Source organism: Solanum dulcamara, chromosome 4, assembly GCF_947179165.1.
Source record: "Solanum dulcamara chromosome 4, daSolDulc1.2, whole genome shotgun sequence".
Classification (NCBI taxonomy): Eukaryota; Viridiplantae; Streptophyta; class Magnoliopsida; order Solanales; family Solanaceae; genus Solanum; species Solanum dulcamara.
The window spans coordinates 28329746-28352157 of record NC_077240.1 but is presented as its reverse complement, the minus strand read 5'-3'; the positions used below and the strand labels follow the sequence as shown (position 1 = coordinate 28352157).

At 34.6% G+C, this 22412-nt stretch overlaps 4 protein-coding genes across 7 annotated transcripts; 1 reads left to right on the top strand and 3 right to left on the bottom strand.

Moving 5' to 3' along the window:
* The first annotated feature begins 907 nt into the window (after positions 1 to 907).
* Positions 908 to 1441, top strand: LOC129884149 (uncharacterized). The gene has a single exon (XM_055958498.1). It carries the CDS (start codon positions 908 to 910, stop codon positions 1439 to 1441), a length of 534 nt encoding a protein of 177 aa, XP_055814473.1.
* A 5682-nt stretch (positions 1442 to 7123) lies between these two features.
* LOC129887188 (protein ABCI12, chloroplastic) lies at positions 7124 to 12389 on the bottom strand. 3 transcript variants are annotated; one of them, XR_008766302.1, is made up of 8 exons: positions 11952 to 12389; positions 10761 to 10877; positions 10374 to 10610; positions 9608 to 9772; positions 9358 to 9433; positions 8865 to 8929; positions 7596 to 8130; positions 7124 to 7512 (listed from the first exon to the last, which is right to left on the bottom strand). XR_008766302.1 is itself a non-coding variant. In XM_055962177.1 (7 exons), exons 1-7 carry the CDS (start codon positions 12273 to 12275, stop codon positions 7978 to 7980), a joined length of 1137 nt encoding a protein of 378 aa, XP_055818152.1. In that variant the 5' UTR covers positions 12276 to 12389; the 3' UTR covers positions 7124 to 7977. The 3 variants fall into 3 exon arrangements, 2 of the variants coding, with proteins under 2 accessions (XP_055818152.1, XP_055818153.1); XM_055962177.1 differs by having other exon boundaries at positions 7124 to 8130; XM_055962178.1 differs by lacking the exons at positions 7124 to 7512; positions 8865 to 8929 and having other exon boundaries at positions 7989 to 8130.
* Positions 12390 to 15084: 2695 nt separating this feature from the next.
* On the bottom strand, positions 15085 to 16911 carry LOC129887187 (membrane protein PM19L). The gene is made up of 4 exons (XM_055962176.1): positions 16239 to 16911; positions 15881 to 16100; positions 15498 to 15543; positions 15085 to 15351 (listed from the first exon to the last, which is right to left on the bottom strand). Exons 1-4 carry the CDS (start codon positions 16363 to 16365, stop codon positions 15250 to 15252), a joined length of 495 nt encoding a protein of 164 aa, XP_055818151.1. The 5' UTR covers positions 16366 to 16911; the 3' UTR covers positions 15085 to 15249.
* An 88-nt stretch (positions 16912 to 16999) lies between these two features.
* On the bottom strand, positions 17000 to 22082 carry LOC129887186 (glutamine synthetase leaf isozyme, chloroplastic). Of its 2 annotated transcripts, none has more exons than XM_055962174.1 (14): positions 21976 to 22082; positions 20689 to 20960; positions 20484 to 20523; positions 20275 to 20378; positions 20084 to 20132; positions 19877 to 19983; positions 19215 to 19302; positions 18959 to 19087; positions 18792 to 18866; positions 18445 to 18498; positions 18315 to 18352; positions 17832 to 17991; positions 17683 to 17743; positions 17000 to 17389 (listed from the first exon to the last, which is right to left on the bottom strand). In XM_055962174.1, the coding sequence occupies exons 2-14, from the start codon at positions 20940 to 20942 to the stop codon at positions 17250 to 17252; spliced, it is 1299 nt and encodes a 432-aa protein (XP_055818149.1). In that variant the 5' UTR covers positions 20943 to 20960; positions 21976 to 22082; the 3' UTR covers positions 17000 to 17249. The 2 variants fall into 2 exon arrangements, with proteins under 2 accessions (XP_055818149.1, XP_055818150.1); XM_055962175.1 differs by having other exon boundaries at positions 20689 to 20952; positions 21976 to 22062.
* Positions 22083 to 22412: the final 330 nt, after the last annotated feature.

Here is a 22412-nt window from a genome sequence, read left to right as displayed (position 1 = left end):
TCGTTGAGCTAGGAACATGTCATATGCCCCATCTATAGTAGTAATAGATGCATGTTAGATATTATGGAGTCTATGTTGTCTTCCTTTCATTCTACTCTGGTTTGATTCCTCCTATTTCATGACATCTATTCTTAGACTTGATTCCATTTTTATGATGATTCTTACTATGTCTTAATTAGCTTATTTATGCTCATAAATGTTATGCTAAGAGACTTGGTTGGAGTTCCTCGAAATTCTAATTGTCGTGTCACACCTAAGACCAAGCTTGGGGCGTGTCAGGTAAAGAAATATATATTTATCAAATTGATAAATATATAATTCAAACACGATTTTGAACAATTGAAGAAGATATATGTATTATTTACATTGCAAAATCATGTTTAATTGAATCTTAAATAACTTTTTTAACTCTCAATGAAGAACACTTGAGAAATTCAGTTCAATTTTTGATTTTGTATGTGATAATTCGTCTGTGTTTTGAATCTTCAGCATAAATGTTACAGTGTGTTGATATTTGAGACTCCCATTTCATTATGAAAAATTTAGACACTGTAGATAGTGATTTTAGCTCAATTACCTTGTTTAAAAAAATTACGCGCACAATTATCTAAAATCATTTACTTTGTATTTATATATTAGGGAGATGGATTTTCGTAAGTTGAGAGTAGGATCGTAGAACATAGGGTCGCTTATAGGAAAGTCCATAGAGTTATTGAAGAGTCTTAAGAGGAGAAAGATTAATATAGCCTATGTTCAGGAGACTAGATGGGTAGGTTCCAAAGATCGGGATGTGGAAGGATTTAAATTATGGTACTCATGAGGCTCAAGGGATAGGAGTGGAGTAGGTATTCTAGTCGACGCGAACCTTAGGGAGTGTGTGGTAAAGGTAAAGAGGATCAGTGATAGGATGATGTTTATTAAGATAGTTATAGGCAGGCTTTTTGTGAACGTTGTTAGTGCGTATGCACCCCATGTGGGTCTGGATGAAGAAGTCAAAAGGCTCTTTTGGGAGGATTTGGATAAAGTAGTGAGAAGTATACCTAGTACTGAAAAGATTTTCATTGGTGGATATTTCAATGGTCATATGTATACAACTTCTAATGGTTTTGATGATATCTATGGAGGCTTTGGTTTTGTGGAAAGAAATGGCGGCGGGGTTTCTATCTTGGAGTTTGCCAAAGCTTTTGAGTTGGTTATTGCTAATTCATATTTTTTGAAGAGGGATAATAAATTGGTCACCTTTAGTAGCACGATAGCTAGGACTCAAATTGACTGCTTACTCCTCCAAAAGGGTGATAGAGGCATTGTTAAGGATTGCAAGGTTATTCCGAGTGAAAATATTACCACCCAACATAAGCTTTTGGTGATGGACTTGGAAGTTAAGAGGGATAGGCTAAAGAAGACCCTTTATGATCGACCGAGGATTAGATGGGGGGGCTAACTCCCGCCTTTTCTCGAGAGATGGGGGAGAAGTTGAATGGTTTAGGGGCCTGGAGTAGTAATGGGGATGTGAACAATATGTGGGACATGACAGCTGGTTGCATTAGAAAAGCAACTGCCGAGGTTCTTGGGGTATCGAGAGAAATCTTTGGTGGTCATCAAGGAGACTGGTGGTGGAATGGAGAAGTACAAGGCAAAGTGAAAGTTAGGAAGGTTACCTATATGGAGTGTTTGGAGTGTGTGGATGAGGAGGATAAGAATAGGCTTAAAGATATCTATAAGACAACAAATACAGAAGCAAAGTCGGCGGTCACCAGTGCTAAGACGGCAGCTTTTGAACGCGTGTATGTCGAGTTAGGGAAAAATAGTGAGGATAAGAGATTGTATAGGCTCGCCAAAGCGAGAAAGATAAAAGCACATGATCTAGATCTAGTAAAGTGCATCAAGGACAAGAAAGTGAAGTGTTAGTGGATGAGACCTCTATCAAGCAAAGGTGGCAAACTTACTTCCATAGACTCCTAAATGAAAAAAGAGGCGGAGAAATTGTACTAGGAGATTTAGCGTACTCTCATAGTCTTCGAGACTTTGGGTACTGCAGGTGTTTTAAGATTGAGGAGGTTAGATATGTTATTACCAAGATGAGAAGGGGCAGAGCGACAGGCCCCGATAAGATTTCGATGGACTTTTGGAAGAGCACTGACAAGGAAGGTTTGAAGTGGTTGACTAAGTTGTTTAATGTTATTTTAAAAACTGCTAATGAAGGTGGAGTACTATGGTTCCATTGTACAAGAACAACGGTGATTTTCAAAACTATAATAATTACAAGGGTATCAAACTATTAAGCCATACTATGAAGATTTAGGAGAGAGTGGTGGAGATGAGGGTGAGGAGAGGAGTGTCAATCTCAGAGAACCAGTTCGGATTCATGCCGGGACCGTCGACTACTGAAGCTATCCATCTTATACAGAGACTGGTGGAGAAATTTAGAGAAAGAAAAATGAATCTCCATATGGTGTTCATTGACCTTGAAAACGCTTATGACAAAGTTCCAAGGAATGTTCTTTGTAGGTGTTTGGAGGCTAAAGGTGCCCCGATTGTATATATTAGGGTGTTAAAGGACATGTATGCTGGAGCCAAGACTCGGGTTAGGACGGAAAAAGGTGACTCAGAGCATTTTTCTATTGAGGTGGGACTACACCAAGGATCGGTGCTGAGCCCTTTTCTTTTGCCTTGGTGATGGATGATTTGACACGGTCTATTCAGAAACAGGCTCCATGGTGTATGCTATTTAGGATGATATATTTTTGATTGATGAGACTCGGGATGGAGTTAATGATATGTTGGAGATTTGGAGACAAACGCTGGAGTCCAAAGGGTTCAGATTGAGCAGGACCAAAACAGAATACTTGGAGTGCAAATTTAGTGTTGCGGTGGATGAAGAGGGCAGAGAAGTGAGGCTTGCCACCCAACCTATCCCCAAGACAGAAAGATTTAAATATCTTGGATCCATCATCCAGAGTAGTAGGGACATTGATGATGATGTCACGCACCGCATTGGGACAGCATGGTTGAAATGGAGACTAGCCTCTGGAGTCCTATGTGATAACAAAGTACCACCTAAACTTAAAGGTAAGTTCTACAGAATGGTTGTTACACCAACATTGTTATATGGAGTAGAGTGCTGGCCAGTAAAGAACTCTCATGTTCAGAAGATGCATGTTGCGAAGATGAGGATGCTGAAATGGATGTGTGGACACACTAAGAGTGATAAGATCAGGAATGAGGTTATTCGGGAGAAGGTGAGAGTGCATCCGTGGTCAACAAGATGAGAGAAGCGAGATTGAGATGGTTTGGGCATGTGTAGAGGAGGATGTCAACGCCCTAGTTAGGAGGTGCGAGCGGTTGGATTTGGGGGCTATGCGGAGGGGTAGGGGTAGACCGAAAAAGTATTAGAGAGAGGTGATTAGACAAGATATGATAGTACTCCATATCATTGAGGACATGACCTTAGATAGAAAAGAGTGGAGGTCAAGGATTAAGGTAGAAGGCTAGTAGGGATAGAATGGTGTCTTATCGTGTGTCGGTTTAGGATGATCGTATGTCTAGGCGTGCCTTTATAGTTGTGTTGCTATTGCCTTTGATTATTGCAGTACTTTGCTATAGTTATTGTTCTTGTCTTGTAAATTTTATATTGCATTTTATTTTTATTTTTATTTCTATTTTTATATTTTATTTACTTATTTTTTTTATTTTTTTCCTTTTTTTTCTTTTTTTTTATGCTATATATATTATTTTTTTCTCTCGTACTTGGAACTGTGACTTTCGAGCCGAGGGTCTTTCGGAAATAGCCTCTCTATCTCCATGAGGTAGTGGTAAGGTCTGCGTACATCCTACCCTCCCCAGACATCACTTGTGGGATTCCACTGGGTTGTTGTTGTTGTTGTCATTTTAACCGACTTATACATTGGATACATACGATAGCAAATTGAAAGAGTAGCTACGAATTGTAAATATTGAAATTGTAGTTAAAGAGATCTTATAACGGTCAATGTTAGTTATTTTTTAAAATATCTCTATTAATTTTATACATTTTAATTGGAGGTCTTTATTATTATATTAAAATATTCTTTAAAAAAAATTATTCAATTTATAAGTGATCATAAAAAGATCATTTCCTGACTTTTTGCCCTTCCAATATAAGTCGTGTCCCGATGATTTTCATGCTAACATGATTCAATATCATAATAATTTGGGAGGGTTCTCAAGGAGTACACTAGGACATTTAGGTTGAATATGCGATAAGGTTTTATCGAAATAATATTTATATGTTGTAATTCTAAAATATTTATTTTTTCTTTTGTATTTGTAGTTGTAATGCTATTATTATTTCTTACATGATTAATTGCTTTTGGTTTATTGTTTAAATATTATGGATAGTTGACTGTTTTATAAGTATATTCTTATGTTTTATAAGAGGTACCATGACTGAAAACTAGAATTTTATCAAGATGGGATGATGCAAAATGAGCATTTCCATTACTTAATATCTCTTTGTAGCCTAATTACAATAATTTATCCAGTATAATTTTATCACGCTTTAAGTCTACATTCTAAGCGTAGTCGGCACTTAGAAATTATTGTTGGTTCCCAAGTGAATCATTGGTCTGGCTAATTACTCAGCGAAAGACTTAACTCACAATATAAACTAACACTTATAGAGAATATAAGTAATTCTGCCCAATTAATAGTCTCAAATACTCAAATATATGTAAATGAAAGAATAGTTTAAAACGTAACTCTGAAAGATAAAACTAAATGAACTCTAACTCTGTCTATGTCTAGTCTATGAAGCATCTACTGACTCTGAATGGGTATCGGAACAGGCCCACGACTACCTCAAATGACTAATAAAATAAAGACTAAATAAATGACAAAGACCTCCTCTGAAGGCAAGGAGGTCTCACCAAAAGCTGAAAGAAAATGATCTTGAATGATACGCCTATTAAGGATCTCTATCACTTGTATCTACATCATAAAATGATGCAGCGCCAAATGGTGTCAGTACATGAAATGTAGGGTATGTAAAATAGCTGAAAGAAAACATACTCAAAAATACTCAACTCGGCTCAATAGAATGAATACTCAATTTACTCAACTCAATAAAACATGCAATATATGAATAGAAAAATGCTTTACAAAATATAAATAAGTAAATGCACTCAGTATAAAAATAGTATTTTTCTCTTGGAGAGTTTTTCTAACCGACAACCATCACTATGAGCATCGTGATGATACAACGAGTTGTTGTCGTTGCCACAACCATCCAATATCTTGCCAGGGTAAGAGACGCAACTCATCTCATGGATCCAATAAAAGTCTGTATCAGGAACTGAAGTGGGGAGTTGCACGAACCAACAGTACGATCCTACGCTGGCTACGTAGTTTATGGGGTTTGAGTTATCTAAACTCTTACCCAAATCGGTATTCAATACTACACCCAAAATATAATTATGTTCATGAACTCAAGTATAAGTACTTAAAATAATGTCTCATTTAGTCCCATTGGACTTTACTCAGTTTATCTCAACTTTTCTCAATTCATCTCTTCTCTTTAAAATAGCCATACTCTCAACTCAGTGAATGCATTTAAAAACATAGCTTTGATTTCTCAACTCAATCTCAAAATGAATGCATAGACTCTAATTCATTAGACTTGATAATGATCATGCTCAAAATTCGTAAATAAAGACTTCTCAAAACTCGACTCATGCTCAAGCTCCTTGCTCAATTTAAAGACATGAAGTATATCATTCTTTTATCTCAAAATAATACGTAGAAATAAACAATGCAAATACTCAACTAGATTTCATGTGAATGCAAACATGAACAGCAAATTCAAGAACTTGAACTCATAAGAATAATCTCAAATAATATATAAAACTCAACAAAGATTTCATAATTAACTCAAGAACTAAATATAACGAGATTGAAACTCAAAATCAAATACATACCGACTAAACGAAGATGTAGGGCACGAAGAAGAACTTAGTCCTACGTTGGGATTAGCCTTACATATCTGGAATGACGATTATCTAAGCGAAACTGAAGAACTTGGTTGAAATGCTTGAACCCTAGTTTTTCTCCTCTTCAATCCTTGCTCTCAAAATATGTTAAGTGTCAATGAGAGAAAAGCATCGTTGGGTATTGATAAAGGACTTGTTTAGTTCCAAAACGTCAGGATTTTGGTTTGAGAAAAGTGAGAAAAGATAATTTTACCCCTCACTTAAAACTGACTCTGGACCGCTACGGACCGTAGAAGACCTTTTGTAGAACAAGGTGTCCAAAAATTAGACATTCTAGAAATTGTCATCCAGGGTCTACGAACCCTTTTCTACGAGTCATAGACCCTAAGACGGATCGTAAAGGCCTCTCGTAGAACTCCACTGAAGGGATTTGGACTACGAACTTTCCTACGGTCCATAGGACTTGTTACGGGTCGTAGGACTCAATGCACATTCCAGTAGCTACTAGAATGTAACATAGGGTTTACGAGTGGTCCCTACGAGTCATACAACTTCTTATGGTCCTAATCCAAGCTCATAGGAGTGGTTCTCAACAACTAAAAAATTTCTAAGTATAGAGGGGGTCTACGAATCACACATACGACTCGTAGAACTTTCTAAGGATCGTAATTGCCCACATGACTCACCTGGATAGTGTTATGCCCTCATTTTCTCTAGGCTTTTCCGGATTAACCTAAGTTAGAATAGTACGGAGTATTAAAAATTTCACAAGTGGGATTTGAAGAAGGTGTATACATATTTTACTCTTACTTTGTGGAGGTAGAGAGGGTTTCCGAAAGACTTTTGGCTCAAGTGCAACAATCAAAATAGTTATTAAAGAAGGGAATATGACGGTGAAAACATGACAACTAACAAGAAAAGCAGTACATAACATCTAGACAAGGAACACCAACAACAGAGGAATAGTGAAATATTACGACTTATACGATGCTCCCAACTACCACCAGACCTGATTACACCAAAAAAGAGATAACGCTTAACTACTTATTACCCTTCTACTATAATTCGACCTCCATACATTCTTATCTAAACGTCGATATTTCTAGCTAGAAGAACTTCAATCGAAATTGATTCTTTTTTGGTATTCATGAGGCAAAAGAAGAATACCAATCTCGTTCTTTTCCTTTTTTCAGGGACCAAAAGTTCCCAGCATTTCAGGTATAGATTATACTGTATACAGTCAACACTTCAATGGTGACTTTACATAAAATAAAATAAAATGCCAACTGAATCACGTTGCAGTTTCTAAAAACACTTGAAAGTTCTTGTCATCCCAGGTCAATAGGCTTTCCCTAATCAAGTTCTAACCTATTGCAGGCAAAAGCTCATAATTTTGCAACACCCAAATCTTCATGGCGAGAACTAGAATGATTGCAGTTATCACTGATTACACAAGGATCTGATGATTTTCTTGAAAGACATACTGTTTGTAAGTTTGTAATCACCAGTTAGCTTCTTTTGAGCGGAACTTGTTTTAAAACCCCATCTCCTGATACAGAGAAAATCCGGAACGTCACATTGAGATTCCAGGAGAAGTAACTTGTTCATCAAGAAGTTGTATGTATTGATCACCTTTATGTAATGCCCAAGTCCCAACCAGGTCCAAACACCTCCATCGCCATCTCATCCAGCTGCCACGTCGATTACAACTTCAATGCTCTTCACAGATAAAGGGAGAGAACAGCCAGCCCACTTTTGAGATTAGGATAGTTATTGGTCCTCCGCTTTCAATTGATAAAGAAAATTGATTTGACCAGTTTTCTTCTTCATGGACATCTGATAGGAAAGAATCCAACTTTCTTCTAGAAAAAGAGTAAAAATGAGGACGAAGGAGAAGAGAAAGAAGTTCGATTACAAGGTGCAGACAAGGAAATTAGCTGCTGTTTAAGAGGTTAAGATAGTTGAAGGTTAAAAAGGTCAAGTGATAGATCTTTTTCAGATGATTAGTCATGTTTTATTGTATAAGGTACTTGGGCAAAGTGACTAAGGCTATTAGACCAAAAAGGCATGACATGGAAATATAGTTTGCAACTCCACTAGATGAGTCTGCTGACAAGAATATTTTGTGAGTGATACTGTCCCCTCGAAAACCTCTAACAATCATTGCCTACAAGAAACAGAAAGATTTAGAGTACTGCATACTAGTAAAATCTAATAATGCCTAAAGAAATAAACTACAACCGAATAGACAAACAGATTTATCTTGTTCTCAGGAAACAAGAAACACAACCACAAGATGCTAGAATCAATTTACTAATATAACGCAGTGAACTAATGTTCTACATCCATCAGCATTGCATCGACTCAGTTAAGTGCAAATTCCGTGGCTTATGGTTTTTATCCTATATTAGATCTACATGCCCCCGGTTAATTCATATGCATTAGACATTAAAGAGATCTGATTTTGTAGCGCTTGCAAAGTATATGAATTGGAATCACATTATTTTGTTCTAGCCTCTAAATAGTGGCTAGAGTTCAAACCTGTTTCTAGGACTTTAACCAGCTTAAGCACTCCATCTCAAAGAAAAAGTAGTTTCAATCGAATGTTGCTGGTATTGATGGTCAGCCCATCATAAAATGTCCATGTTTCAACTCACAATGTTGCCTCACATTTTGCTATGAAGTTTGTCCAATTCCACATATTGATATTTGTTTATTTAATTTTTGCAACTATACTTTCATATTTGTATGGTGCAGAATGAAACATTTAACAGTGACTCTCTTGTAGAATACACAGAGAGAGAAAAAACCACCCATTTGAAGCAAAACAAAAACCCAAAACACACAGAGAAGGATCAGCTAGATAAATGCTAAAATAAGACATCATGTTGTAAATCACACCTGAGATATCTGCTCTGCATGAGCAAAAATATTTCTGAATATCCGACGAATATATGTGAAGAAAACTGCAAGAGATCAAATTTGGAATCTAAGAGAGCAGAAAGCAATAGCTTTAGGATAAAAACACAGCAGGGAAAAGATGAGGGTTTCACAAATTTAAGAATGGAACAGCATTTGGTCAGCATGAAAGGATTTGCATTTCTTGGCACATAGACCACGCAGACATTTTTCTGTAGTTGAGAAACGGTAACAACACTGGAATAGCATCATATGCACTTCATCATTTGCAAGGCAATTCATATAGTTAGGGAAAGAGTTGAACTATTACGAGATCCTGTTATCTTCTGTGTATAGTATTAATATAGTAACCGACTTACTCAGTTGGAGTGCACTAAAGAAAACTCTTAACAAAAGAACTTTGAAGAGAAGTGTATCGGTGAATCACAGAAATTTAAAATGCACTGAAATAGGTTCTCTTCAATGATACACTAACCATCTATCGTCTCCAACATTGTCATCTGCTGCCAATTAATCCTACGAGATACAATACCAAGAGCAACGTTTCGGACCTGCCAGAATTATTACCAAAAAGAATCAGAATTATAGAACTGTTCCCTTTTATCTTTTTTATCTTTTTTCTAGTGAAGAATTTTCAAACCATTGCTGACTATAATCAGTGCATTCTACATAATTGTAACTCCACCTCTATTGAATTTTAATACAAAGTAATAACGGTTACTCACCTCATCAAACACAAGATTGATAAATCTCAAGGAGAGAAGGAGAGTAAGGATAACTTCAGCAACAGGGACACCAAGGTTGGCCAAAGGGGATATAAACCACCGCAAGGCAAAAGCTATCTGCTCTGGTGTTGTGGTTGATAGGAATACACTTGCACTTTGGAAGATCTTTAATCAAATGAGAACTAATTTAGAATCAGAGTGTTATTGAGAGTTAAATTCAAACAAGCCTGCAGTCACTTGTTGTTGATTGTTTCCTTAAGTTCAGGAGAGAACAGATTATTGTAGTCCAGAGGAGATAATGCGATATTCAGGAATGAATTTCTTTAATTGTCAATTACTTGTACAGTTTTCTCAAATCCAGAAAATTCACTGCTCAAATAGTTTGGTCCATAGGTTTATATTATTTTTAAGATGGATAATGACTTCACTAAGAAGATCAAAAGATTCAACAAATTCTGAATGTTATACAAGTTGACTTAAACAGAATAGCCAGACTGTAATTTTCTTTGTAAAGCTGCTTTAATTTTCTTTGTAAAGCTGCTTTAAAGAATGTTAGATTAAAGGTGGAAGATCATCAAGTTTGACCTTAAACATTAACTGACTGAAACTAGTTCACCTTTATTAGATGAGAAAGCAGCCAATTCTTTAGATGATTAAGAAAGCAACCACTTGTTTTCATTTGAAAAGTGCACCTTGATGCTGCTAGAAGGATTATAGAACTAGTTTGCTATGTCGACTCAACAACAAATGGCAAGTCACTACTCACAGTGAAGGTTAAACATGCTGATGTAGTAGCAGTTGATAAGCCCTTTCTGGTGAGTTGTAATGGCCCCAGCTTCAAGACAACATATTTATAACCCTCCAAAGATGCGGGAAAAGGTGGTAATCCCATCATTGAAGGTGGGGGAGCTCTTGAAGAGATGAGGGAAGGTGCACTGTCAGTACTTAGGCCCAACATTATAAATAAGATCCCAGACAGCAGTGTGACTCTCCCGAGTTGATCCTGTAACCATATTATACAATCAACAAGGGATCTCTCTAGCATTAGAAAATTTGTAGTGAAACAAACAAGACAAATGCCCCATATGTCATCAGAAATCGAAGAGAAACACTTTGAAGTACGAAACACATTAAGAATCACGGCCAAACTTACCTTCCACACTTGTGCAGGCTGGACCAAAATAGATAGTATAGCCAAGTACACAACCAATGACAAACGCATGACTACATTTGATTTTGCCGGTAAAATAACCAGAGTGAAGAGCCATGCCTGCATAACAAAGAAATGAAGATCCAAAGTAAAATCAATCTTTAACTACAAAACAGATGACACGGTGGATGAAAGGAACAGAATAAAATAATCTTTCTTTTAACTCCGTAACATAACCTCTATTAGTGAAGAAGAAAGCAGTGAATGCCAAGCATAATAAAATGCTTGTAGAACTCGTGGAAAAACAGATGCCACAATACTTAAGCAGTGCTGATAGTAAATATTCCATTATGCTAACGGAAAAATATGCAGCTTTAGAAGGGAAATACTCCATTCACTTCCTGCAGCAAAAGATGACCCCAACATCTATCAAGCAATTATATTAAACCCATTGACCACCAACCAAGCTCCATCACATTTCTTAAATTAACTTCCTCCGTAGGACGTAAAGCCCTTTCATATTACACACCCTCGAGTCTGGAACTATGTTAAGCAAATAACAATAAAAAATCTGAAATTAGTGCAAGTATTTTTACAATCTTCCATTACAACAACAGCAACTGCACCTCACCCTCAAACAAGTTGGAGCCGGCTAAAAATCTTTGATTACTTATTTTTTTAAAACTGATATAGGATTCCTTGTGATCAGCACCAATTCAAAAACCATACCAATAAAGAATAGACAACGAGATTAAAAGTTCAATTGCTAATATCAAGAAACGCATTTTAAAGACATCAAAGCAAGATCACAAAATGGAAGAACGAGCTCTTCTGCTCGCCCCTATCTCTAAGAGCAGCGTAGTTCACAAAATGCAGCTCTATGAATCCACTTAACATAGTGAAAAAACATGTATAACATTATTCACAAACTGCTCTAATGAACCAAAATTAAACATTTTTCTTTTATGGTCTTTAATCTTTAGCACAGCTAAACAAGCAAAGCCAATCATTCAATCATCCAATACAATTAGAAACAACCCAAAGACACACACAGCTAAACAAGAAAACCCAATTACTGAACCATATTTTATACTTCAGAAATAACCCATAAAAACTGAAAACTCCCAATAAACAAATTTAACAAGTTCAACGCTTTTCACACAGAAAACCTCAAAAAAAGACAAATTTTTATACCAATTTGATTCTTGGGTCAACAGAGTGCACAAAAGTGAATGGAGAAGGTATGTACTGTGCAATGGGGCTAGAAGTTGCTCCAGATATAGCTCTAAATAGTTTATCAGCTCCAAGAAAGTTTTTTGGCGACCATTTTTCAAGAATTTCTGGCCAGTTGAATGCACCCTTAACACCATCACTATTTGCTGCACAGCTGATAAAGGTTCTTGATTTCTTTGGTTGAAGATGCAGAAAAAGGGGCTCTGTTCTTATGGGTCTGAAGACATGGCTTGAAGAAAGTGTTGGTGTTAGAGTTGGGTAGTTGTGGATGAAATTAGCATACATGGGAGATGTGATGAGGAGGGAGAGATTACAGTGGTATGACTGAAAGGAAATTGTGTTTGTTTTTTCTTATGGTTCCAATTGGAATGTTTCATGGATTCTTTTTTTTCTGGTGGAATTAATTGACAACTTTGGGTCCTCAATCTTAGATATTATAAATTTAAGGCAGGACATCAAGTGTAATAAATAAAACGGAAAAGGGTCAAAATTACTCCTGAACTTTGAAAAATAGTTTATTTATGCCCTTCGTTATATTTTAGGGCCAATTATATCCTTACTGTTATACTTTGAGCCAAATATGCCTTGAGTATAACGGAGTACCACGTGTCGGTTTCTCAGTGGCCAACTTATTTCTCCTCTTATTTACACGGATTTTAAAAAACAGATTTAAAAAAAATAGATTTAAAAAGCAGATTTAAAAACAGATAAAAAAAATAGATTTAAAAAACATATAAAAAAATAAATTTTAAAAAACAGATTTAAAAAAATAGATTTTAAAAAAAGATTTAAAAACAGATAAAAAAAAGGGAACAGATTTAAAAAGCAGATTTAAAAACAGATAAAAAAATAGATTTAAAAAACAGATAAAAAATAATAATTTAAAAACAGATTTTAAAAAAATATAAAAAACAGTTTTTTAAAAAACAGATTTAAAAAAAATAGATTTTAAAAAAAGATTTAAAATCAGATTAAAAAACGGAACAGATTTTAAAAAAACAGATAAAAAAATAGATTTTAAAAACAGATAAAGAATAGATTTTAAAAACAGATTTAAAAAAAAAAAAAAAAAAAACAGATTTAAAAGGGGAAATAAGTTGGCCACTGAGAAACCGACACGTGGCACTCCGTTATACTCAAGGGCATATTTGGCCCAAAGTATAACGGTAAGGGTATAATTGGCCCTAAAGTATAACGAAGGGCATAATAAATTATTTTTCAAAGTTCAGGGGTAATTTTGGCCCTTTTCCATAAATAAAATGGGTTTAAGGTATATAAGTAAAAGTTAATGTCAGCTTAAGAGGGCAATCAATGGGATCAAAAATATTCTTAAGGGAAAAGGGTTTGATTTTTACTCAACTTTAAGATTTAAATTTGATATATTTCTCGTTTTAAAAGTCGCTCACATATATTCTTATCATTATAAAAATGGCTTATATATAGCCCTTATCATTATAAAAATGACTCATTTATATCATTTTTATTTACTAAAAAAGATAATTTTAAAATTAATTTGGGATGATTTCAAAAATCTCTTTGAGGTTTCGCCTCATGACACATGTTTTCGTTGTGATTTTGAATATTACACCTACTTTCCTTATTTTGTGTTTAATATAAGGAAACTATTTCAAGGCAAAAAATGGAAAAAGATGCCCATTTTTCTTTTTCCTTCTATTTTAAGTAATAAAACTAACTACTTTGTGTTTACTTTTTTTTTTACTGAATACATTAATTTAGTCAATGCATGCCACTAAACTTTTCTAAAAAACAAATTATGCTAATCTAATGCAACTAAGAAATTTTAAAAGTTTTTATGCGTTTTTATTTTTTATTTTTTGTTTATGTTTTTATGTTAAAAAATTTGTGGGAAGAAATTGGATATAAAACAAAACTCATATATATATAAACAATTGCTCCATTTGTACGCTTCTTCTTTCATAACAATTTTTACGTCTTTAATTTTTTTTTAGGGATTACATTTTGTATCAAATGACACTGGATTGTTTTTTTTCTTTCCTTTCAAACAATGAATTTGGATTATTTGATTTTTCCAAATTCGAATACAATATACGTATAAATACAATATAAAAAAATTGATAAACTTAGAGGATTAAATACATTAATCAATTCTAGAATATTTTTAAAAGATAGTTTTGTGTCACAAAAAAAAAACATAGAAGGAATATATAAGAGGTATATTTGTCCATTTTAGAGTGAATAATAGTTTTGTTACACTAAATATGAAATAAGAAAGATATGTGTAATATTCAAAACCACAAAGAAAGCATGTGTTATAAGGCAAAACTTCAAGGGAGGTCTATGAAATTATTCCAATTAATTTTTTTTATTTTTTTTTAAAAAAATCTTTAAAGGGATATATATGATCCTTTTAGCAAAGTTCGAGGTATATTTGATCATTTTCACACATGTTATTTTTCTTTAGTTCTTTGATTCAATTACTAATTTGAATTTTAAATATCTCCGATATAGATCTATTTGCTTATCATTATTTGAGTTTCTTATTTTTATTTCATTTTTTTTACTTTCATTTGTTAGTGTAAAAATATGAGAAATACAAAAAAGAAGTGTGCCTGAAAAAAGAGAAAAAAACTATTTTTTTGCGGTCATATTGTAATTTGTTTTTTGTATTTGTAACAAAAATAGGAGCATCTACGATAATTTTACAAGAAAACTAGTGAAAAGAATAAAATTGACCGTTAAAATAATAAGCTCAAACTAACCGTTGAATCAAAAAGGCCAAAGAAACTCATCCGTGAGACTATGAGAAAGATTAAATATATTCCTACATGAATTATTTTAAAAATTGAAAAATTTTCACTTCGTCAAACCAAAAAGATATATCTAAATCATTTGTATAATAATAAAAATATATATAAGTCACTTTTATAACAAGGAATATATCATGTTCTCAATTAATAATTTGGTATAAAAATGTATAAAGGTTTGACATACGAGATTAGAATATTTAATTCGTGAAAAATACTTTGTTTCTAAACAAATTCAAAGTTTGACTTGAGGCGATTGGCAAGTTCAAAGAATTCTAACATCATTCAAAATAGAACACCCTTGATAATATTTCACAGAAAAAATAGTAAGAAACCAGCAAATAACAATCTTTACAAAGTCCATCAAGAAAAGGGCAACAAAAAAAGAATTTAATATTATATTATATTATATTACATACACAAGTTAAAAGTGAGTAAAATGGTATAATAAATTGTGAAAGCTGTTCCTCTGCTTAAACCTCTCTTGTAATAACATCTTCAATTCCAGCATGAATTGCAGCTGTGCAAAACATTTGTGTCCCTCCCAATATTATCAATATGGTCTCCAAGGTCCTCTACAAAATATTGTAAATCAAAATTTAGCATTTTATATTGCAACTACATTTTTCCCGATTCACCCGAATTTAGAATCAGCTTCTCAAATATATTGGTTCCGCCTCTGTTTACTACTTTCTGACTAAAATAAAGTATATAAACTTACCAAGTTTGAGTCAGTCCACCTCTTATCAATCTCCTTACAAGCCAACCTGCAGTCACAAATATAAAATAAAACTAAAATCACATTTCTTTTTACTAAATTTTTATGTCATATATATATATGAAAATGACATACGAAAGTGGTACTCCCCCTCCGCTTTAGTTGTCACGTTGCGTTTTTCGAAAGTCAATTTGACTAACTTTTATAGTAATTCAATATTTTAAAATAAAAATTCAAAAACTATACAAAAAGTACTATAAATTGCAATTCTTTTCATATCAAATATGATGAAAAAATACATCTTAAAATGTTAATCAAAGTTCATATCGTTTGACTCTTAAAAAAAAACGTGACAAGTAAAAAGGAACAGAGGAAGTATTATTTACCCCATAGCAAGTAAAGTGAGTAGCCAAGTGGTGAGAGAAGAGAAAGCAGCTGCATGTAAATTTGGGGCATTCCATTGTATCACATTGTGAATTCCAGTGAGTGAGGTAATGAAGCCCACAACTCCAGCAATAAGTGAAAATATGATGAGAAAACAAGTTGCCATATTCCCAAAAGGAAAGAATACAGGAAAGATCTTAGCTGGGATTGACAGAGTTGATGCTGCATTCATTTTTCATCACATTAGAAGTCATCGACACCTTTTTTTAAATGTAAAACATGTTGTGGAAACAACTTCTGCCTTGACAGGACGGTGCTCTGAACGAAAAAAAATATAAAAATAAGGATTGATGAAAGTACCTGTTTCGTGGGATCTCTCTATGGCATGATTGACGGCCCAGCCAGAAATTACAGTAACAATGAAGTAAAGTAAAACATTAAGGATCAAAAGCATAAAGGCTGCTGATTTGCCTGCCCCTGAAGCCATGGCCTGACAAGTTTAGCTTTGACAAAAAGCAAAGGAAGGAAATTTTATTGAATCAATCCTTTTTGTGATTACAATACTGAATGCATATATGTATATAAAGCCATGATTGTTCCATTCTTTACCCAGACAACATTGACAGCTTGTAGCTTTTTCTCTAAAGCAATGAAAAGAATTTCTTGGACTAATTTTTCAGTAGCATCCTGACAGGGGAAAGGAATCACTTTTGCTTCACACAGATGTAAAAGGTATTTAATCAATATTCTAAAGAAAAGAAAGATAGGCTTGTACATGAGATTATGCATCTTTTTTTCACTTGGACTCTTCATTTACTTTGCACACCAAATACAAAGTTATGGAAAATGGCATGCTGGATACACATATTCAAGTCGATGTAACATAAATATGTATATGTTGGAAAGCAACCAAGTTTAAATCCAGAAAAAGGAGGGGAGTCGTGACAGATTGATGGCCAACATTGCAATAGTCTATTTATGATGAATTGTCTAAAGATCTGAATAGAATATGACAGACACAGAAGATAATATCATATAAGTAACTTAACTAGCTAGTTTGAAACTGAAGTGTACATGATTGATAATGTGCTCAAAGATTTAATTCCACAAAATCACACCAATTGAAATTCCAAAGAAATCGATTCATCTGGAGAAAAGAAAGGTAAAGATGTTCAAAGTAATCCAACAATTACACCTCAACTCCAAAGCAGTCTCATGTCTTAAGGAACCTCTTTTCTAGGATGAACTGGTAAATTTTGGTTCTTTTACAAGATTTTCCCAAATAAGGGAATCTCAACAAGGTACAAGTTTCAGCACTTATCTCATAAATTCTAAGAATATTATTATGAAAACAATTTCTCCTCAAATACTCTAAACCTTCAATGAGATCTTTTGGGCAGCAAGAGCTTCAGCCTCAAGTGTTGGCTCCCACAGTATAGTAGTTTCAGCAAGTAATCCGGTCACAACATAGGGGTCCATGTTTGAAGCTGGGCGACGGTCCTCCAAATAACCTACATCCACCAACCCCAGAAACAAAAAGGGAGAAATAAACAAACAGCATCAGAAGGATCATCAACGCTAAGGCCAAAGTGTTTAGCTAAATAGTTATAAATTCTTTAAAAGGCCATGAGAAGGAGTGATAGATGGATGATGCATAACTTTTCAGAAAAGAGTTAAAACTTTTTTTGTATAATAAATGTGTGTTGATAAAAGTGGTCCGCGAAATAAGCAACATTTTCCATTATTTGCACAGAGAACTAAAGAAAGATATTAGTGTTACGCCTCTAATAAAGTAAAAACTTGCCTTTGCCTTCCTTCTCAGTTTCACGTCCCACACGGATTGAGCAACCACGGTTAGCAACTCCCTGCATATTTAGCAAATCATGCAGGAATGAGGACAATTGGTGCAGTCTATTTATGCCTAAGTGAAGGAAAGATCAGCAGCAGGCATACCCATGAAAATTGGTCAATACTTGCAGTTTCATGCTTTCCGGTCAACCTTCTCTCATTTCCTTCTCCATAAGCACTTATATGTTCCTTGTGGCGAAGGGATAGATTCAGAATTGCTTTCTTTATTACTTCAAAGCCTCCCTCTTCTCTCATACTTAGTGTACTGCAAACAACAAACCATGAATACCTAGTAAGTGAATCCTTCAGAGGAGTTTTACTATGAAAACCATACATTGATTTTCAGAAGACAAAATTGCTAAACTGGAAAAATGAAAAATGGAGAGGGGGAATGGTTAAACAGAGAAACAGGAATTTGAGGAAAGAAAAACCATGAAAAACGAAATGATGAGTCGTAAAAGCCAATTACAACTAATTTGCAGCTGTAGCAACTACCACATGTTGAGCAAGTGACTTCTGTCTTAAAAGATTCATATCCCAAATTTTATCTTTAAGATTCCTAGTTTCTCTCATGAAAAAAGGACCTACCTGTAGTTAGTGTGGCATCCTGCACCGTTCCAGTCACCCTGTGAATATCATGACCAGAAAAGAAAAAATGGAGTTTCATAATTGTACTTAATTTGAATAACAAAAAAGATCATAAAAAATTTTAGATCACCTCAATTGGTTTTGGATCGAGTGAGAGAACAACCCCTGCTTGTTCAGTAATTCTCTGTTAGATCAAGGAATTGAAAAAAAAAGAGAAGAATGAGTAATCTGATTTCTTAGTTCAGCAACCACTTCAAATACAGAGGACATAAACCATGGCAACAGTCAGAGGAACTAATTTAGGTAATAAGTCGCTCATTTTATGCCACCAGAAAAATATTTCCTTAATCCCCAATGCCGGGACCTAGAGCTGAGTTGATGAGGTATTCAAGTACTGTTAGTTGAATTAGGATTATATGCTTGCCAGATGCCCTTACCTGCAAAGGACATTTATGTCGATTTGGGAAGATAAATTACCTCAAGGATGTATCTAGCACACCAGATATGATCTCCACCTTCAATCCCCACACTAGGACCTACTTGAAATTCCCACTGAAACAAACAATTAAGTTGGTTCTCCAATTAGAGTACTATAAGTGACAGTCATTTTATTGTATTAGAAAGAAATATGATGGAAATGGTACCTGTCCTGGCATAACCTCTCCGTTAGTACCACTAATGTTAATTCCAGCATACAGGCAAGCCTTGTAGTGAGCATCTGATATATCTCGGCCAAATGACTTATCCGCTCCAGCACCACAATAGTAAGGACCCTAAAATTTCCACAAAGATAAATAGTGGTCCGACAGTTAATTGAACAGATTTTACAGTATCATTAGGATTGCACTTGTACTAGATGATTTTTGAGCTGTGCACCATTCTTTTGTGCAAAACAATTACCTGAGGTCCGGGGTAGGCTCCAACAGGCCAACCTAACGGCCAGTTTACATTTGGCTGGAGTAAGGTGTACTCTTGTTCTATTCCAAACCTAGTCAACACCAAGTGCTACACAACATTACCAATACGATAATAAAATTCAAAAACTGGGAAGCAACTTGGCACCAAATAACAACATATACTCTTTTGATCCCATTTTCAGGGAGACAAAAAAGGATCTTGCTAACATCAAGAAATGATTGTTCCAATATTTTATTATCCAACTGCTAAAAGAGTATAAGCAGGTTTAAGTATTGCCGAGAGTCTATCCGAAACAGTCTCTCTAACTTGTAGGGGTAAGGTCTGCGTATACACTACCCTCCACACTTTTGGAATTACACTGGGTATGTTGTTGTTGGTGTAGTTAAAAGAGTATAAGAAGCAGGTTTTACAGCTTAGCAATTATTCACGGGGAAACACAATGTCTAACTAAATTCATTTTCCTGGAAGTTTGTTAATGAGGTTTTACATAATAAATCAACTATAAGCATATTTTATTTTATTTTGGATTGTTCAAAGGGAACAGTTGGTGTTCTCCTGGTTTAGAGACCTCAACAAAATAATGCAGAAGAATAACCACACAGTACATAAAACTAGAAAAGTGAGGCAGACGAATTTAAAGTTACCATGGAACTTGAGCTGCAACTTTTGGGTCGCTAAAAATCTGAGCAGCTTTATGGCGTTTGTTTGTAGGAATTGGCTCTCCAGCTGGTGTGTAGGCATCACAGATAACCTGTTTCAATTTACACAAACAATAGCGCCAAACTTCAAACCAATGAGATCAAAGATTGAGTAAAACATCATGAATCAGTATTGTTTAATAAACAACTCACCAAGATGTTGTTACCACCACGGAAAGGATCTTTGAATATAGCCTGAGGACTGAAGTTAAATGATTGAAATTAGCTTAAGAACAGGGGAAATGGAAGGAAGAAATTTTTTAAAAATAAAAATAAGGAATAAAAGAGAGAAAGGAAAATTCTTCAAAAAAAAAAAAAAAAAAAAAATCAGTTGCTGATCTTACTATAGAATGACTTCACTGTCCTCTCCAGGTGCTTGTCCGGTACTTGATCCATCGTAGTTCCACTTTGGGAGATCAGAAGCATCCTTGACTGGCTTTGAAATAGTCTGAAAATTCAAAAGTAAGCAATTAAGAGAAAATACATGAAATAATCCAAATTCAGTTTCCTAAACTTTCGTTGGTTAATTAGAGAAGCAGCATTATATATGTACCCTTGATTTACTGCGCATGTCAATTCCAGTCCCTCCGATCCTGTTTTGAAGGAAATTTAATAAGGTCAGTCTACACATAAAAAAACTAGATGTAGCAACTAGCAAAGGTAGTGAAAGTGAAGAAATGACAGACACAATCTATAGATCTACCAAGTGACAATGTTGAGTAAACAGTATGAGATGCGTATGGCGAAGAATAATATACCAAATATATTCAGCAATGATCTTATCAGTGTATGGAGTTACGTCCAAGTTGAGCAGCTGTTCCACTCTGTTCACAGTGCTATTGTCAGACTGGAGGGCAAAAACTCTAAATTTGGCAGCGCTTTTAACAGCAAGTCTTTTATTCTGCTTCAGCACCACAGAGCTCCACATCTTTGAAGTCAATGGACTCGCATCTGTTGAGCTCTTTGTCATTCTCATCTGCCATTGTGCAGATGGAGCCAGGATCTGAGCCATGTTTCACCTCCTAACCAACTGAAAAGTTTAAATAACACGACAAGGAACTTTATCACTAAATTAAGAGTTAAAAATCCCATCAGATTAAGAAACTCATCAGACAAACTAATCATCAGGATTTTACTTCTAAGTCATCTTATTTTCATGCCATCAATGGATAACAGCAGCATACCCAGTGTAATCCCATAGGTGGAGTTTTGGGAGGATAGAGTGTATGCAGACCTTAATCCTACATCGTGGAGGTAGAGAGGATGTTTTCAAAAGACCTCAGCTCAAGTAATGCATATCAAAAGCAATTAGAAAAGAAAAATATAGAATCAAAGAGGACATAACACATAATAGGGAAAGCATTCAATATCATACAGAGAAAAGTAACAGTAATAACAGCCAAATAATGCGACAACCGAAGCACTAGAAACAACAGGTAATAACAGGAAACGAAGGACAAGGAACTACCAGAATCAAGAGTAATGGATAAACTGTTAAGTTTTAATTAAGTAATGAGTAATGAACCATATGACTCAGCCCGTATGGGGAACCAAAATCTCTTCTAGAATCAAGAAATAGTAAGTAACAAAAGGTGATCATATTGCACTCTAAATCTAAGTTAAGTATGCAGTCTAGTTTCGAAAAAGAAAACTCGCTTTTGTTTCTTTTTCTGTTTCGAGTGATACATTCAAGGAAGAAAATGTCATTCTTACACAGACCTTGAGATTGTTTCCGATTCCATTGTACAAAAACCAAACTCCATCCACATCAAGCTAATCTCACAGAGCAGATAATACAGAAACAACAAAGACTACTAAAATGCGTACAACACCAGAAAGAACAAAAAAGATAGTAACTTGAGATGAAATGTTAAAATAACAGTGAATAAAAACACCCACTGATCCACACATTTTGTTATCAGCAATCAATACAAAAGAAACTAAAAACCCACTAAACCATACTTACAAACAATGTTATTTTGCATGAAATCACACATTTCAATCATCAAAGCATAGTAGAGAATGGGTGAAAATCAGTTACATACCTAACTAAGCAATGCAGAAAAGATGTTCTTGAGAGAAGAGAGAGAAGAAGATGATGAAGATGAAGATGGGTAAGTAACAAGAATTTATTTTGAGGAAGTCTAATTTTAAAGGTAACAAAATTGAGTGGACATAGAAAGTTTCTTGGCTTTTCCATAGTAGATAGGGGTGAGTGTTGAGTGGCGGAAAATAGTTTTTAGTTTGAATCAAGTCATCCCTTACAAGATTCAAGGACTATTCTATTGCTCCTATCATTTAAGATAAGGGTCTTTCATATGCAACTTTTCGAGTTTGCCATTCAACTTGATTAATTTAAATTTATATTCTATCAGTGTATTATGGGTATTTTAAATTAAGAAAATCCTTTGCTTTTCATTTTTCTTTTTCTGTAACCTGTTTCTTAGAGTTCAAATAAATTAATCAGTCTATTTATTAATCA

What these genes read in the sequence shown, in the direction of transcription:
- LOC129884149 (XM_055958498.1), top strand. Translation starts at nt 908, where the DNA reads ATGATGTTTATTAAGATAGTTATAGGCAGGCTTTTTGTGAACGTTGTT.
- LOC129887188 (XM_055962177.1), bottom strand. Translation starts at nt 12,275, where the DNA reads ATGTATGCTAATTTCATCCACAACTACCCAACTCTAACACCAACACTT. An exon ending in AGCCTGCACAAGTGTGGAAG is followed by an intron (nt 10,611 to 10,760) that starts GTAAGTTTGGCC and finishes ATATGGTTACAG; the next exon opens with GATCAACTCGGGAGAGTCAC. An exon ending in ATGCAGAGCAGATATCTCAG is followed by an intron (nt 8,131 to 8,864) that starts GTGTGATTTACA and finishes TGTTTCTTGTAG; the next exon opens with GCAATGATTGTTAGAGGTTT.
- LOC129887187 (XM_055962176.1), bottom strand. Translation starts at nt 16,365, where the DNA reads ATGGCTTCAGGGGCAGGCAAATCAGCAGCCTTTATGCTTTTGATCCTT. An exon ending in CTCACTTTACTTGCTATGGG is followed by an intron (nt 15,544 to 15,880) that starts GTAAATAATACT and finishes TTGTGACTGCAG; the next exon opens with GTTGGCTTGTAAGGAGATTG. An exon ending in GGTGGACTGACTCAAACTTG is followed by an intron (nt 15,352 to 15,497) that starts GTAAGTTTATAT and finishes AATATTTTGTAG; the next exon opens with AGGACCTTGGAGACCATATT.
- LOC129887186 (XM_055962174.1), bottom strand. Translation starts at nt 20,942, where the DNA reads ATGGCTCAGATCCTGGCTCCATCTGCACAATGGCAGATGAGAATGACA. An exon ending in ACATGCGCAGTAAATCAAGG is followed by an intron (nt 20,379 to 20,483) that starts GTACATATATAA and finishes TTGAATTTTCAG; the next exon opens with ACTATTTCAAAGCCAGTCAA. An exon ending in GTGGTGGTAACAACATCTTG is followed by an intron (nt 19,984 to 20,083) that starts GTGAGTTGTTTA and finishes AAATTGAAACAG; the next exon opens with GTTATCTGTGATGCCTACAC.